The 17,959-nt window shown below is 46.1% G+C and overlaps 1 protein-coding gene across 5 annotated transcripts in view; it reads right to left on the bottom strand.

Moving 5' to 3' along the window:
* Positions 1-12,367: 12,367 nt before the first annotated feature.
* Positions 12,368-17,959, bottom strand: part of LOC112556631 (chromodomain-helicase-DNA-binding protein 5-like) — a 30,409-nt gene continuing 24,817 nt past the window's right edge. For 4 of the 5 annotated variants that reach the window (XM_025225799.1, XM_025225803.1, XM_025225804.1 and 1 more), the window contains 7 exons: positions 17,507-17,885; positions 16,549-16,681; positions 16,272-16,372; positions 15,684-15,778; positions 14,313-14,549; positions 13,813-13,902; positions 12,368-13,390 (listed from right to left, as the gene is read on the bottom strand). In XM_025225799.1, the coding sequence (XP_025081584.1) occupies positions 13,332-13,390; positions 13,813-13,902; positions 14,313-14,549; positions 15,684-15,778; positions 16,272-16,372; positions 16,549-16,681; positions 17,507-17,885 (1,094 nt within the window). In that variant the 3' untranslated portion in view covers positions 12,368-13,331. The remainder of the gene's footprint in view (positions 13,391-13,812; positions 13,903-14,312; positions 14,550-15,683; positions 15,779-16,271; positions 16,373-16,548; positions 16,682-17,506; positions 17,886-17,959) is intronic. The other variant, XM_025225801.1, reaches the window with a different exon arrangement.

The following is a 17,959-nucleotide window of genomic DNA, read 5'->3' as shown; positions in this document are numbered from 1 at the left end:
CACTTGCCGTGTGCTCAGGTATCACACGCGCGAAAACACACTCTCTCTCAAGGGCAGGATCAAACATTACACAGGAGATATAAACACAGGAAGACAGACATTAATGTGAGCGCAGAAACGCACACACGTATACACACATGCACACGTATACACACATGCATGCTCTCACTCACACGCGCATAAACAATGTCAAGTGGCTGCTCGCCTACTTCTCTGCAGGATAGGTGGAGGGTGGGAGGATACATGACCTTTGACCCCGCTCGGTATTCTCGGTCGCAGTCGCGTATTTGTGACTGGCATGGGTACGGGGCATCAGACACCCGTAAGAAGACCCCGACACAAGCCGCTACAGTTCCTGGCAACTGCTTAGACCTTGAAGGGCAAGAGAACAAACGGAGAACTCGCGCAGTGATAGCAAGACGGGGTTACCTACCTTCGCTGTACCTGGCTGCGTGCTGAGGGCTGCAGGTGTGGAATTGTCCATAAAGATGCAGGATAATTAACTGTCAATTAGAAAGTCGCGCGCGCTGGCTCTCGGGTGGCATGTTTGGATGGCGAGAGCAGCTTTGAGAGGAAAGCACGTGTGTGCGAGTGCAGGAGGGGAGACTACACAGCGCCAGATTTGTCTTGGGCGATGGATGGCCCGGACAGGACGTTGACAGAAGGGCCAACGGACCGTGGGCGTGGTCACACCACTCCGCCTGGCGGTACGAGAGGTTTGGGAAGGTGTACGGGGGAGATAGGAGGGGACAGAGACACGTGGAAATAGAATCTTGTGCAGGTTACACACACGCACAGAGGAGACAGGTATGGGACAGAGAAACAGGAGGAATAATTGCGAATATTAAGGTCAGAGGTCGTGAACTTTATTTGCTACGCAAGGGTACGCGTGTTTGTGAATGTGTATACATCACACACACAGACGGACGCATTATATAGAAACAAATGCAAAGGTGTCAGCAATCATACAATAATAAATCAGCGCTCACACACACACTCTCTCTCTCTCTCCCGGTTCGAATTCCATAAAAATGAACATTCGTCTACAGATTGCTGTTGAACATGTTGTTTTATATTGTAGATATGCTTATATCTCCCCCATGTCATAATGACCATGAGTTCTTAGCACTAAAAATGTCATGTCTCTCTCCCACCCCGTCCCCTCCCCCCGTCACAACTGCAGAGGTCGTGTGATGGATGCTGGGTGTCCCCACACTCGCACAAGACGAAACAAGAGGAGACGACCGTCCGCCTGTATTAGAGATGATTTAAATGTAGGCTTCCTTCTCACCTTTATACCCGACCCTTGACCCTTGAGAGACTGCTTGCTAGCACACTTGTATTCACAACGGATTACACCGCAACCTCTTCATCTTCTTGATAAAAATGTCAGCGCGTGAGGCAGAGCACCGAAACACATTTAGTTTTGCTAATCTTTCAAAACCGGATTCTTTTACATCTAGGCCCTGGGGACATTCGACTCAGCAGCCTAATGAGACCTCGGAATGTCCGACTGGAATGAATGCCAAAGGATGGAGCTGCCATCAGTCACACTATTCCTGGCATCTTCACAACAGACCAGCGTCCAGAACCACTCCACATTCTCGCGCTAGCCATCACTTGCATCGTCGTGTCTACACAGATGAACCAGCAGATAAAGCCACCTGTAAGGCCACCCATGAACCATCTGTTTACCTGGAAGATTCACAAATGGAGAAGCTGTATCTGCCTAAAGGAAGCCTGAAGGTAGAAGTCGTAGCAATTTCAAAGTCAGTTGAATTCCTTTTCACCTGCGGAGGAATCTTAGACCAAACACATTGTGTCGATTGTAGGAGTATATATAATATCTTGACCAAGGCTGTAACTCGACAGCCAGCATTCCTTGACGGATCCTGACACACTCAAAATTTCCTGTCCTCGTCATCTGCAACAGCACCACCTACTATCCAGTGAGCTCCCTTGCATGCCGGCCTCACCTGGCCAGAGAAATCAATTTCCTCAACAAGTAAACCTTGCGAGGACAAGTCGGCACCGAACAGAAAAGCTTGTGTCAGACATCAAACTCAGCAGGACCCAGTCCAGAAGTTTGACAAAGACCAACACACCCTCATCTACCGCCTTCACATGAAGCTGGGGTCAGGGGGCGGGGGTCATCTAAAGAAGACAGACGTCACCGACAGTTCAGTGTGAGTGCAGCCTCTCTGTCTCTGTCTCTGATCCTCACATCCACCAAGCAAAGGCGCCAAGAGGTGTCGCCAGAAGGGGTGGACGACCTCAACACCCACAGAAGGGGATAACACGACCTCCGCCGCATCATCCCTTAGAGAAGCCGCTACAAGATGGCCGTAAACTGTTATGCTCACCGAGGATGCGCACCTGTCGTGTGCACTGATGCGTGCTCATGCACTTTGCACGTCCACCTCAGGGGAGGCCAGCAGCTGCCCTCAGAGGTTTGGAACTGACTAGCCTTATCATCACTAGACGTGTCGCTCGCAGTTCTCTTCACATAATTAATCTCGTGTTGTAGTCAGTGTTTTAACCTGCTATCTGTTATGATCGTGTGATACATGTGTAGGTCTGTATTTTAACCTGTTCATCTGTGACTCACTTGTCCAGCTGCATATCGTTCGGCTGTGACTGGGGTAGGGGTGAGGTGGGTCAGCTGTGAGGTCGGCCGGCTGTCAGACTGTCAGACTGCTGGGAAGATCGCCATTAGGACAGAGCGACGAGAAGAAAGACAAGCGCTGCTCGCTGCTGTCGAAGGTGTGTTGTTATATCAATGTGTCGACATGCACACCACCTGAAGCTACAACAACGACATCTGCAGGTGTCAGAGCGAGTCCACACAATCTCAGAGACTATCAGACAAGTAGTGAAGGATGGGTATACGATGACAGTATCGCTTTCCTCCTCTTAATACCTCCGGCAGGCGAGGCATGGAGGGCTGGGTGAGCAGCTCAAGTCGACTGGGGTAGGGTGTTGTGACACCACTCTCCTCTCTGGAATAGCCAGGTATATACTTGTCTTAACTATAGTGTGCTGAAAGTAGGCTAAGAGGCCGAGGAAGTAGCTTGCTGTTATAAATCTGGGGTCTTTGGTCGTCGAAATGTCGCAGGAGAAAATAAGGGGTCAGAGCTTGATTGTGCAGAACCGGTGACATTAGTATGCTGATGTCAAACAAAGATAATGTCTCTTGGAAAGCTCTTCACAGGTAACATTCCTCTATTTCAGCCACCATTGTCTTTCAAAAACAGTGCATACAGTCTCTTGTAGGGCTCGATGTGATGATCCATCCAGGAAAACAGGAAGATGTTCCCCTCCTACGTGAGGAAGACGACAGCACTATTCGACCTCCCATGATGACCGATTTAAATAATTAAAAAAAAAAAAAAAAAGCAGCAGCGAAGTGGTGAGGTGTGCCAAGCTGTGTGTATAGGACAGATCCCTTGCCCTCCCCAGTCCCCGGGTCTTTATAACCGGGTGTAAAGTGTTGGTTATGATGTCGAGGCTTTGACAGCCAGTAAACACTCCGTCTCACGAGGGGCAGTCGCTTTACGAGGTCCTCATTCCCCTCCTTGTGAAGGCGGAGGGCAAACAATGTCAAAGACTCCTTGGGGTTGACTGGCAGATGACTTGCAGGCTGCTGCTACATTTGTGTTGGCGCCCACATCGATGTACGGCAGGGGGCGCTGTGCCAGATGTCGTCGCCGCAGTCTTCACGTCAACATCGCGGCAGCCACCGTCTGTAGCTTCGCCGCGTATGTGCGCGTGCGTGCGTGCATGTGTGTGTGTGTAAACCAAACAAAGAATACGTCTAAACAATACAAACTATAAGCAAGCTGTGTTTAGCCTAGCGTTTACACTCAGCACTGTCGTGTCAAAGGTCGACTCAAGAGGTCAAATGTCAACGCATGCTAAGGGAATGTACAACTCGTATTTTGTTTGTCGTATTGTCTGGGTGTCCTTTCCTTCATCGTCTGAAGTGGCCGCGACCAGTGGCGTAGGAACCAGGGGGGCAACGGGGGCAGCCGCCCCCCCAAGGAAAATACAGGGGGGGGGGCAGGAATATCCTTTTGCCCCCCCAATATTTGAGACGTAATTCCTCACAAAGAGCAAAGAACTGAAGAAAGGTAGGGGAACATAGAGAGGAGACGGTCATCACCATCACAAAAGCGGGCCCTGAGGCAAGTGGAGGCCCTAACACCTCTGACGATCAGATCGGGGACAGTCCGTTGGTCTTGTTTGCCATGCTAATTGCAGGCTGTGTTGAAGCCTGAGTGAAGAAAGCAGCCGGACAGTACATCGGTACATCGAGTGTCGTCTCCCTCCCCCCTCCCCCATAATGCGATGCCTTTTCTTTGGCGGTTTTCGTTTGACCAACATCAAACATCCCCCACCAACTCGCTGTCACCCACGGTGTGTGACCGAGTGTGACTGCGTGGCCTGTGCATGCGCGCATGTGTGCATAGGTGTGTGCGCGCTGGTGTATATGTGCAGAGCTGGAATGTTGATCGTTGCTGTCACGGGGGTTTGGTGTTTTCTTCTTTAGGTATACTGTTTGGTAGTGTATTTTGTAATAGAGGTACTGGAAGAGCTGACCAGTAGGTAACATGGGAGAGGGGGGGATTGCTCTTGGCCGGAAGGGTTAGTGAGAAAGATGTTAAGCGAGATCGATAAGCTTTTGAAACTGTATCTTACTATCCCAGTTACCACGGCAACTGCAGAACGCAGTTTTTCTGCCTTAAAACGAACAAAAACATACCTGAAAAGTTCCATGACACAAACGCGCTTGAATAACTGTCTCATTATGCATGTATTTAAAGAGAGGGTTGATCTGCTTAATCTGGACGAGATTGCAATTGAGTTCATTAATAGAAATCACCGAAGACACAGTTTTTTGGAACACTGACTTGCCAACCTTGATTAATATGATTTATATGATTATAACGTTTATCACATTTCTTGTGAATGCGTTAGCCGGGAAGTCATTCTTTAATTTGTTTTTTCTTATTTAATGCTGCTTTGCCTTTTAACAATAAAGCAGCGTGTTGTGATGCTACCACTGTGTACGTGCGTGCATGCAGTACCCCCCCCCCCATCCTTTTTTACGTAATGTGCGAGTGCGAACGCCGTTCACTGTCAGCAGGGAGTTTGCCCCCCCAAAGCCGAACATCTTCCTACGCCACTGGCGACAGACTACAGGCCCGAGTGGTCGGATGATTGAAGTCACTTGGTGGCCACGCGCCGCTTGTGCCACCTGTGTGACGTCACTCTCGCGACACGTGTGTCCTCGCGCGAGGAACTGGACTGCTGACGTGACCGCTGGTCTCTGGGCTCGCTGCCAGGTCTGGCACCACCTCAGAACACGTGACCTGGTAAGAAAAGTAAGGCGATTAACCAGGATTTACCTGCGAAAAAGGCATACCTTTGACACAGGTGAGGCTGGCCACCACAGGCACGCAAGACAAGGTAGATGGATGTTCGACAGGTGATACCTCGCCACTCTATGGGGGGTGGGGGATAATGTAGCCTGAGAACTATTGGCTGTGTGTGTGTGTGTGCCTGTGTGTGTGTGTGCCCGTGTGTGTGTGTGTGCCTGTGTGTGTGGGAGGAGACAGAGAGTTTCAATTCTTTGCTTGCAGTATAACAGAGAAAGAAAGTCAATTTTTTCGTTCAGCCATCATCTGGTGTAGGGGGGACCCACTATAAGCTCTAACACAGAGAAAGGAAGAAGTAGTGGTGGGTGGGTGAGGGTGAGTGAGTGGGTGGGTGAGGGGGAACCCTCTGGGCTCTGGCCCACACTCTGATGATGTCATGAAGGTGGACCTGCTCGCTGCCATCATCGTGCCTGACCTTTGGCCTTATCTCAACAAGGGAAGGTAAAAAACACCAACCCTTCGCCCTGGCGAGGTGGGGTGGGGTAGGGGTGGTGCGGGGGGAGTTACGGTCTACGGACGTAGAGTTGTTGTCACGGTGGTTGGCCAGTCACGCTACAGCCAAGCTAACCTTGAACTCTCGGGGTTTCTAACTGGACAGAGAGCGAAATGTGGACAAGGATGATCACGAGTCTCTCGCCACACGACATTCCGCTCTTCATGCATGGCTGAACGAGATTTTAGATGTTCTGACAAATCTTAAAATATACTTTACCTCTCTTCCCACCCTCCTCTCTCTCTCAGGGTGTGGGTGTGCAGATGGTAGAAAGTCTTGTAAACACTGCAGACTGTCTAACCGCCACAGTCATGGCCGGGAATCGTGTGTATGTAACCTGTGTCTGGCCCTGCTGTTGAGAGTACAAATATCACTGGAATGTTGATTTTGACAGTTTCCTTGTTTATTGTCTTCATCACCGTATTGTTGTTAATAATTTCTCATTGTTGCAGTCTTGTTCTGTTGCTGTCTCGCTCACTCACAGTGTATACAGCGAGCTGCTGACATATCCACACACCTGCATATTTCAGGTGAGCACAGCTTAAGGTGAAATGTGAAGAATGTCAGGAATGCGGCCAGAAGTCGGTCACCAGGTATGTGACGACGCCACGTGGGCTGCAGTGAGTGACGTCGTCACAACGGTCTTGTTACGTCCAGCCTCACGTGTCACACCTGTTTTCATCTATTCCTCCGTCTGTCTTCTGTGTTCTCTCTGTTGTTGGCATTTCTTTTCTGTCTGTTCAGTTCCCTGCCTCGAGTGTTACTTGCTGACCGCATCTCGTGTTTGGCATTGTACTTACCTACAGTCAGGACCAGAACTTACCCAGTGGCGTAGGAACCAGGGGGGCAGCGGGGGCAGCCCCCCCCAAGGAAAATACAGGGGGGGGGGCAGGAATATCCTTCCCCCCCCCCAATATTTGAGACGTAATTCCTCACAAAGAGCAAAGAACAGAAGAAAGGTAGGGGAACGTAGAGAGGAGACGGTCATCACCGTGCGAGTGCGAACGCCGTTCACTGTCAGCAGGGAGTTTGCCCCCCCAACGCCGAACATCTTCCTACGCCACTGCATTACTGATCATTGCCCATAATTTGTCACCAAGAGGCTAGCCGGGTGGGAGTACGTAAAAGAAGGTAATAATAATAAAAAAAAAAGGTGTGTTGGGGACGGGATCTGATCTCACGGCTACCGACAACTTATAACTTCAAAGAAAGTCCTTTCCTTGTTGTCCTAACGATGGCGCCGTCAAATATACTTGGTTTAGAAAAAATCCCGAGACTAAGCTAAACATTTGTGTTTGTCTCACCTACTGGTTGCTAAATAAAGGAAAGGGTGCTGTACTTTGAAACATTGTCTGACGGGAAAACAGTTCCAGTCTTGACCCTGGCAGTTCCCCTTCTTCTCAGATTTTATCTCATCGAATGTCTCGCTTCAACAAAGGCTTCATGACCAGCCGGCCAATTTCCGGTAAGTGGATTATGAAACTGCTATCTTAGGAAATAACGATGATGATACATTGAGTGGGCTCAATACACTGCAGTCTATGCAAAAACTTATTAAATACATTTTTTACTAAAACAAGGATATCGGCCGGCAGCTCTTCCTTGCGATGTAAGTGTAGAAGCAGGACTGAAGTATCGTTGGAAGTCAGAGAAACATTGCAGTGTACTGCTGACGTCAAGCAATGTCTGTAAGACACAATAACAAACACGTTAATGCTTTGTACAAAGCCAGGATCGTGTGTTTTCACGAGCAAACCTTCGATGTCGCAGTTGAAGATGTGAAATATTTTCACGGGTGAGTCCCGTGCTGTGTCCTGGTGACCGTTAGCACGGACACCTCGTGTCGCGTAGTCACTGGGTCAGTGGAACTTATTCTCTCCCTTGTCTTGCTTGTGTCTTGCCGTCCACACAAAGTCCTCGACATTATGGGATAGCAATTGTCATGAACTGTGGAGGGCCGGGCCATCTTGTCACTTATTTCTTGTTGGTGTTCTTTGTAGGTACTGTTGTCCGTTTTCGATGTCCTCCATTGACTGGGCAGGCAACTCTGACCACGCGTACAATGATGTCTGGAGGGGAGAGGATCGGGTAGGTTGTTGCCGTCTGTCACTCCGATCTTGTTCACTCCATTGAGTATGACGTGTGTGTTCCTGGCAGTTGGAGGGACCTAGGGGGACAGTAGCAGGGTGTTCGTGGTCCGTCGTGCACTAGTCATCTTCGTTAACAGCAGCCTCGTTGTCGATGACGTCACCGGTTCTGGGGCGTGTGCGTCTCGGTTCAGCGGATTTGTTCATTGTTGTAAACGGCGAACTTGACTTTTTCACGAACTTTAGACACGTTAGTTGGTAACGGCTGAATAGCCTGGTGGCTAGAGACGAGGTCTGAAGACTGAAAGGTGGTGTGTTCAAATCTGACAGTGACAAATCAAGAGTGAGTGAGTGAGTGAGTGAGTGAGTGAGTGAGTGAGTGAGTGAGTGAGTGAGTGAGTGAGTGAGTGAGTGAGTGAGTGAGTGAGAAGTATTTATCCCCACGTAGGGGTGTTTCCCAATCTTTTTTTCGATGGACGAACATTTCGATTCAATGCTCCGACTTGGTGTCTACGATGAGGCCGGACATTCAGAAGTTGGTTTCGGGAAAACAACTTCAAATATCCCACTAATTACTACATAATTAATGTAAGTACAACTTGTTTCTAATAAAAATGGTATCTGCTCTATTTTTTTTTTTCTTTTTTGCATTTTTGCGGTGAAGTGGCCCGCGACACGGCTGTCCGAAATGGATATGGCCCGCAGGCCGAAAAAGGTTGGGCATCACTGGTCTAGTGCTAACAGTAACAGCAGGTGAAGGCGTCTCGTCACAGACTGTACCTGTCTGTCACACGGAGGATGTAACGGTCATAACTGGCCGAAGACTTGACTGCCCAGGACAGCCTCCTGCCCCCCTACACCAAAGCGAGGACGAATCAAGGGAAATCACTCCAGGCAGCGGAGATTCAAGAAGACAGGCTTGAGTGCTGGCGCTTGTCTGTGAGCCCCGTGGTGACAAGATGATGGAGCAGGTCAGAGGCGAACTTTGTCAGGTGCACTTCATTCTCTACACACAGTGTCTTCTGTGTGGTCTCTCTCTCTCCACCTCTCTCTGACAACTCGGCCACTTCACCGTCCTCCTCTTGATGACACGGCAAATAAATATTAGACAATCCAATGTGTACATTACTGTTCATTATTTACCTGCTTGAGTTACTGTACTGGCGAGGACACAGACGAGTTAGACAGTGTAGGTACTTGACGAGCCTTGTCTCCAGACAGGGCCGCCGAGAGCCAGCCCGGGCCCCGGGACAGACGACCTCTCCGGGCCCCTTGTACTTGTAATCGTAAATTATTTTCCCAGTATATAATGTATGTTTACAATTCTAATCTCAATATCTACACTCAAACTCAACTTCTGCATGTGTAATGCTTGGGTGTTCTGTCCTTAGACCTTTCTTTAAAAGAAAAAGAAAAGAAGAAGAAGAAAAAAATCCACTGACCAAGGCCGGGCCCCCTTGACAGCCGCGGGCCCGGGTACACTAGACCCCCCTGTCCCCCCCTCTCGTCAGGCCTGTCTCCAGACGCTGTCACTGTCACATCCTCACGGACTGCAATATCAACCTCTGAGCCTCGACAGTCGGTCGGTGGTAACCACGCGATTATTGCAAAAGGTCAACTATAAATAAGGAGGAGTTTAAATCACTAATCTGTCGCCGTAAACGTCTACCGACCTACCAAAGCAAGCAAGAGATAACTGGGCTGAGGATGTCGTCAAGGAAGACACTTACCTGCAAGTTCTTTCATGGATAAGAGATCCTTCGTGAACATGTAGCACAACACATCTTTACTTTCCACAGTTCCTTCCTTGCTTCAGGCTCGTTTCTTTTCCTCCCACCCACCAGCACCCTCCCCCACTCGTCACGCATACCTTGAGGGCAGGGGCCAGGGGACGTCGTGTACATGAACATTGAATGGAAGGTGGAAAAAGGTAAATTCCGTTTATATACTCAGCATTACGCGTGTCGGTGTTGTCTGAAGGTTTACGAGGATACGATTTGCGGAGATCATTGTAGTTAGCCTGATCCTCCACCTGCCTCATGGGATGCTGCACTACACACAGACCTCCAGACTGCTGGCGCCCACATTTCTCAGCATCGTTGTCAAAGCCGGCGAGACGGGGCAGCCACGAGGCTCAGTGCCAGCGCATGGTGCACCACCAAAGGGAGGCAACAGCGGCTCAATCATATTTGAGGCAAGGAGATTTGTGAAGCTGGGGGAGATAATCCATGTATGCAGGCCTGAAGGAAGCGCCACCTGTAGGATGTGCGGCGATGGCGGAAGTGCTGTGAGCTACGTGACCCCCGCAGCAGCCCGCGACTGACGTCGACGACGAGCAGGAAGCGCCACCTGCATCAAAGGCCAGCTCCACAATGCGCATGCTCGGGTTCCGCCCCAGCACGTGCTGTCCGGCCTCGCGAGACCCGAGCTTGGCAAAGGTGGGCAACACGTACTCGTACTTCAGGAAACTCTCCTCCTCCTCTCTTTTTGTCTCGCAACGTGCACACGACGACGTTTCTTCCTCAAATGACGTTTTCTGTCTTGATCATCACTACTTGCCCTCGTGTTCTACTTCGAGACTACCCCCGGGGTATAAATCACGTGAAAAAATAAAATTATGCGTTCAGTGATTATAAATAAAAGTTCACATCTCGCAGGAAGTGTGTATCTGTGTACGCGCATGTAGAATATCGTGTCAGATATCTGAGCGGACCCAAAGACCAAATAAACAAAAATGAGCTGTATACCTGTACAGGTGTGTCTCTCTCTCTACCCTCAAGTCGCGACTGTTGTTCCGCCCAAGCGAGAGGGTTGAGGGAATGTGACAAAGGTGAGAGTGTAAAGTGCAGCTCGGACACCCAGTGACATTGATGAGGGAGAGCACACAGGGACTTGCAGCAGACTGTCGAGCTTTAAACAGTCGTGTCGTACTTGTTGTCCTCCTGTTCAAGGGCAGTAAACAGCCTTTATGGCTGCCTTCCGTGGTAGCATGATAGACTAGGCTCACACCCTTTGTGTCCACGATTTTAATGATAAGCGACACTTTAAGTGCCACCTGATACTTGTGATGCTGCCAGGTGGCGTGCTGGGGAGGAGAGTAGTGGACTATTGCCGATTCCTGTTTGTACTTTGTGTTCCTCCTCAGCGACACGGAAAGTGATCCGCACTAGGGCTGATGAACCACTCTCTCTGACACTGTTTTCCGATGAAGTCCATTTGTGAATGGGCAGAGCTGCACACAAATGGCAATTAAAAAAGGTGACGTGTGTATCACAGTTTCACCTGTTTGTTTGTTTGACGAGATTTGTTGACCAAAAAAACAAAAACATCATCAATGCAGGTGGAGCTGCATGTCATGTTGCCAACGAACCAGGGGTGTGATGGTGGGGGGAGGGGTAAGGGGAAACCACCCCTTTGAAAAGATACTGAGGGGTAAAAAAATCTTTATTGCTCCCTCCCTCCCATGCTTGAGAGATGAGGAGCAGAGGGAGAGAAAAAAGACAAATCTCTATTGACGAGGATAACAGAATAGGCAAAAGTTGTGCCAGCCCTCAGTCTAAAGAAAGGAAAAACGCTACAACAACAAAACAAAGACATTCATCAAAGACGACGCAGGTTTATTTGGGTTTATTTATTTTTTGTGGGTCACACTGAGTCAAACCGTGAATGTGATTAATATGATAAGAAAGTTTATCTTAGTCTGAGTATTACATAAGTTCTTGTGATTGCGATAAGCAGGTGAGTCATTTTTCAATGAATGTTGTCGTTTAACACTGACAGCAGCATATACATAATTATATAAGTTGTGATGCTACCTCCGTGTATGCATGTACTCATGGCTGCACTCACACACGACACCCTCTCCTTTTGTTTCATAATGTGCGAGTGTGAGCATCGTTCACTGTCAACATGAAGTTTGCCCCCCTAAAGCACATCTTCCTGCGCCACTGTGTAGTCTCTAAAACATGCCATTAAAGAAACATCTGGAGCTTTAGGCAGGGAGTGTGGCTTCTCTTCTCCATGATCTGTAGCCTTCACTGTTCACTTGTAGTTCTATGTTCATGCAACTGGTTAGCGCTGAGTATAACATTGTGATACAGCACTATACAAACATACATCTAACATTAATATTGCCTGCCAATCCTACTCCTACACTGCATACACCATTCCACAAATCCTACTCCTACACTGCATACACCATACCACAAATCCTACTCCTACACTGCATACACCATACCACAAATCCTACTCCTATACACGTCCGTGATCTTACTCCTACATTGTACCTGTACACACCATGCCACACAATCCTGCACTGCACCTGTACACAGGGAACAAACACGACACAGTTGAAAGAACTCATCAAAGCATCAATATTTATTTCTTTAATAAAAACATTATGGATTCTATGGTTTGGTCACCAAACATCATTTACAACTGTACAAAAATGTTGGAATACTCCGATGGTCACTTCCCCTGGCATTTCTGATGTTACACATTGGGTAACAAAGTTCAGGTAACGATGGCTTCATAAAAGAGGGTGGTCTGAATGAAGATTTGCACACAAAATGGACTGAGAACAATGCTGCACTAGGACACAACCTCCAGCATTGTGTGTTGGGCAATGTGACTCTTCAAGTGGATATGGAAATTAACAAGGGTAAGTGTCTGGAGTGTTTCTACAGACTTATCATGCAAGCACGAAATAAGTAGCCTGTACAACCGCTAAAGCAGCTGCCAATAAGTTAACAGAGCAAATATTTTTCTGACGTCAGCAGGCACTAGATCTGTACATTTTGATGCATGCCTGTCCCTTCTTCCCCATGCCTATCTCCTGAGGCAAATGCAAACCACAAGCAACTGTAACCTGCAGGAGGACCAATGCATTCAAGACTCTTGTAAACAAGGAAACAAAAACAATAGATATATCACATGGAAATAAAACAGAAAAGTAACACTTAACAGGAAGTACAATAAGAATAAAGAATGTATTGTTGAATGTTTTTTGGGAATTGTGAATCTGCAGTAAGGCATTGGCTGACCCAACAGTGAAACGGATCTGAGGCATGACGGACAATCTCATCGTCTAGAAGGCTGGCACCAAATGTAACTTTGGAGACACAGAAGAAGCTCCAAATGTAAACTTGGATCTTCTGGGAACAACTCTGCAGATCCCAGACTGTGGCTGAGCCGGTCAGACTTCCAACGGTAATGACACAGAGTGATGTCCTCCCTGACTCAAAGACGATGATTTGGGTACATACACCAGATCATGACCTGAACTGCTCTGTCACAAGTTCATGGAGATTGTATCTAGTCCAGAATGATGGTCTCCTTTTTAGAATCCCCTTTGTCTATTAGCTGTCCAATCCCTGTGAACAGAAATCACCATTTAATCTTTGTTCTTTAAGAAGATATGAAGAAGCTGATAAAAAAAGCAAAGGATCCTCATTTACAGGTTTAAAAGATTCATGTAAGTGGCTGTTCACCTAAGGCACAAAGCAGTATTTAAAAGAAATTTATCATAATAGAAAATTCAAATAAATTTTATTGGTATTTTGAGAACAAAAGATGAAGAAATCACCAAAATATACTGATAAGCCTTTATTTACACAGTGACATGAATGCAAGTTTACAAAAATATCAAGCTGCTTCAAGCAAGGTGACATACACCTCTTTCTACCTTGTCTACACAAATGTGTCAGAGGCATGCACACCCCCTGAACCACCCCTGAAACAGTTGAATACTATAACTAGCAGACTGGGCAGGAAGGGAAACACAATCTGCACTCACCAGCTAGCGGAATCGGTGAGTTACGATGAGAACCAGAAGGACTAGGCTGTGAGTGTATGGTGATCCCACCCTTTACAGGCAGTTGCGGACCTGCAGCATCAATATGTGAAATGTGAAAAGAACACATCAATGACAATAAATGCATGTAAAGATATTTAGCAAAGATATGAAATGTGAAAATAAGGACCAATGAGTAATGACCACAGCGATTTAAAATGTGAACAAGACCAGCTTACAATTTGCAATGATGCAGTGTACTAGGTACACCATTTTGATGAAAAGAAAGTGCTCATGGGGCACAAAAATTCACCAGAAAACAGAACATTCTACTTTGAAAATCCCATCTTTAACACCCTTTGTGACTATCATGATCATGAAACCTTTGTTCACTCCACAAATGCTACAGAAATTGGAATTATGCAATAGGATAGCTCAAGTTAAACATCATATCTAAAAACAAAACAGGTTGCTTAGAACTGAATGGCTGTCACATCACCCACCTGGCACAGGAGAAGTTGCTGAAGAAGCGTAGGTGGCGGAAGAAAGAGCAGCAAGACTGGGGTTGGATGCTGCACCAGTCAAGCCTGGCAATTGGCTGGGGTTGACAAGGCGGTTCAGAATGCTGCGCTCAGACATCTGCAAACGCTGTGTGACTGGGGGCACCCGAGCCAGCGTGGCAGGCAACCGTGCCACATCTTGCTTCATGTCGCTAAGAAGCTCTTCAAGCTGATTAAGCACTAAAAAATCAAACGACATTTATTTTCCTAGGATCAAATCAGCACATCACTCTCATTAACACATATTTTACCTCATGGTCACATACTATTTTTATCTGAGCTTAATGAATAACTGCTGTCTCTAACTGCATCTACTGATATTTACTGACAACAACTTTACTACAGTCTTCAGATGAACAAAGTGATGTCCAACAAGCTGCTTTTTGCTTTAAAAGGTTATTCAAAGGTTATTTTTTCCAACTTTTAAGATAAAATAGGACTTCATCATGGAGGGCAATACTATAACTATAAGCTGCAAGGGTTACAACCACAAGGGTTCAAATAATTTTATTTTGAAATCAACAAATAAATATTTCTTATTCTTTTGTTCCCAAAATATTTAGTGCCAGTTGCAGTTTTATGGTCAAAAAAAAACAAAAAAAAAACAAACAACAAAAAACAGGTAGGCAACCACTGTGAAATGGACCTGAAAACTGACTGAAGACCACGAACTGTGCACACTGTAAACTGTGACTGTAATTAAATGACCTTACTTTGCGCTTACTGCATGTTTGATAGTGTCCCATAATGCCTTAAAAACACATAAAATAATGGAAAATGTAGCAGTACTGGCAAATCAAGCCTTCTAAAAGCCCCAGTGTGCACTACGCATATACGAGCCATGGATGATGTCAACAATCTGTTCACCAGTTGTTTAGCAGGAAGGGCTATTAAATGGGATGCAAAACATGACACTAAGATGATGTTTGATGCCAGGCTGTGGACTGATACCTGTAGCGGACCCCTGGAATGGCGCCATGACACAAATCTGGCATACAGTTCCAACAGCGGGTAATAAACCATTCTGTCATTCAGTGACTGAACAATTTCAGATGGCACACCAAGGGAGTACTTTAAGGAAAGTAACTGACAAGGTGAACTATGCCTTCTAGCTCAAATTTTCATCATTCTACAGCTGTAAAACAGTAGCGAAACTCCTATCTATGGTCACATTATCTGGTTAAAATCAGAGAGTGCGATCTATCTTGGTCATGATGCTGCACAATATAAGTTCCCATTAATATTATAATACCGGGATTAAAACAAGACTAGATGACCCCATAGGGTCAAGGTCCCAGTGTTTCAATGTCCCACCTTTGTGTAAAACAGCATTAGCAGGTTTGTTGCCGCCAAGAGACTCCTTGGACAGGTGTTGGTGGCTCTCTGCCAAACATTCCAACTCTGCAAACCTGTCAGCAAACAGAACAACCAGCATGGCCTAACAAAACAAGTGTAACAATAATTATTGGATTTTTACAGTGCATTTCTACTTTAAAATAGGCTTAATAAGCTGTACAGAAATAGAAACAAGCTAAAACACACAAGTATACAAATATAGACTCAAAATAAACATGGCATACATACACAGATTAAAACATAACAAATATACAGCATCAAAAGCTAGTACTGTAGTCAAGGTGTAGAAAATTTAGTCTTAACATACTATGTTTGCATCTGTTTAAATAAACCTTCGGGGCAAGACAGTTGAGAGTAAAGCACAATGACGGGAAGGAAGAAGCACAAGTGAACATAACAGAAGTCTATAAATATTCAAAGGGCAAGCTACAGGGTGGTGCAAAAAAACATTTATCATCAGAAAATCAGCCGAGTTCATTCTCAATTTTAGGATGACAGCAGAATCTGCTGTGGAGAAACTCTGAGCTAAGTGCATTTAAAACTCACCTGGCATTCAAAGCCATAGCTGGGTGGGCTGGGTCCTGAGTTAAATTCAGGTAGGCAGCACGTCGTAACTGCTCTTCAATCACCAGGGCTTGTTCCAAGAGCTGCAATGACAGCAAGTGATATCTAGCTCAAGCCTCAACAGTTTTACTTCAGGCCAGTGCATGCCAGTTCCATTCTCAACTCCCAGTTAAAAAACTTTAAAAAAAACTTTTTCTGCTTTTAAAGTTTATTTTCTCTGGTTCAATACTGAGCCTACTGTTTTATGAAGGTGCTTTACCTTAAAACGTCGAGCAAGAAACTTGTTCTTTATCTCCAGGAAGTTGCCCTTGCCTTGTTCACTGATAAAGGGTTCATTGATGATCTGGAAACGTGGGTCATTCTGAATGTCCTGCCAGCGCCCATAGCCATGGCTACATCATAGTTAAAGATAACAGATTTTCTAGTCAACACTTTACTAAAATGACAAAGCTTGAACAAAAAATCTTGCACTTGCTGCTCAGACTGGAATATCAAGCAAACAGGACAGGACATGAACAGCTTTGTCTTGTGACATATTACGACAATCAGTAGCTGGCACCTACTGTTATGTAACAATCTAAAACCACGTCACAGCGAATACCAAGAAAGATAAAAGCTGGCAGCTAGATCATCTTCCTTCATTTCCCAGCGTGTACTTTGCTAGGGGTGCCAACCAATTGAATCATACAATTTCAAAATTTTCACTAGAAATTAAGCCAATAGTTATTGACAATTTGAAGGGTGACAGAAAAGTTGGAAATAGTTTTGGAGCTATTCATACCTTATTTTATCAATAAAGGAGATTAGGGGAAATAATGCTGATTCCTCTGATATACAACACTGGGTTTAAAGCAATAAATGTGTATGTAACCAGGGCTCAAACATGAGCAATTTTTACTATCAGTGCAAGAAATTTGGTAACCGAAGATGTTAAAAAATGAATTTAACATCAAAACATACATTTTTCAACAAAAATGAATGCACACCCTATGTATCATATGCCTATGTATCATATGCCAAACCCCAACACCTCAAATCTGCTATTTTCTGGAACCTGACCTTTGACCATCAGATCAAATGATTTCAATGGGAAAACTAATAAACAGCATTCAGCCCAAAAAAGATCCTCTTTAAAAGTAACCCTGATGATAAAGAAAAAATACATTTCTTTACTCCCAAGACAATCAACCAATATTTTGCAATAAGCTCAAGGATACGTGACAATGCCTGTGAGAAGCCAGAAGTCATGTCTCCGGTGCCAGACCTCATGTTCTCGGCCAGCCTGCAGTGCTCGCTGTTCATTGGCCCACAGCGTGTGCAGCTCCGTGAAACCACCATCAGCAATGTTAAACATAAACTTCTGGTAAGAGTCATCCTGCTGCTTAGTGTCTTCGCTCTTCTCTTCCTTCACCTCCGCTTTCTTCTCCTTCTCGTCTTGCTTCTCTTCTTCCTTCGCTTGAGACTTGCCATCAGCGTCCTGCTTGCCTTCATCCTTTACATCATCTTCCTGCTTTTCTTTCTCTCCATCGCCCTTGTCCTTTTCATCTTTCTCTTCCTTAACCTCGGCATCTTGGCTTTCTTCTTTTTTCCCATCTTCTGACAGAGAAATGATAATCACTGTCATGAACACAATCACCAGAGAAGAGTGAACAATAAACACCAAAGCAATA

The sequence above is a fragment of the Pomacea canaliculata genome, linkage group LG2 (assembly GCF_003073045.1).
Source record: "Pomacea canaliculata isolate SZHN2017 linkage group LG2, ASM307304v1, whole genome shotgun sequence".
In the NCBI taxonomy this organism is placed as follows: domain Eukaryota; kingdom Metazoa; phylum Mollusca; class Gastropoda; order Architaenioglossa; family Ampullariidae; genus Pomacea; species Pomacea canaliculata.
The sequence above is the reverse complement of the archived record's forward strand: the minus strand, read 5'-3'. Positions and strand labels throughout refer to the sequence as shown.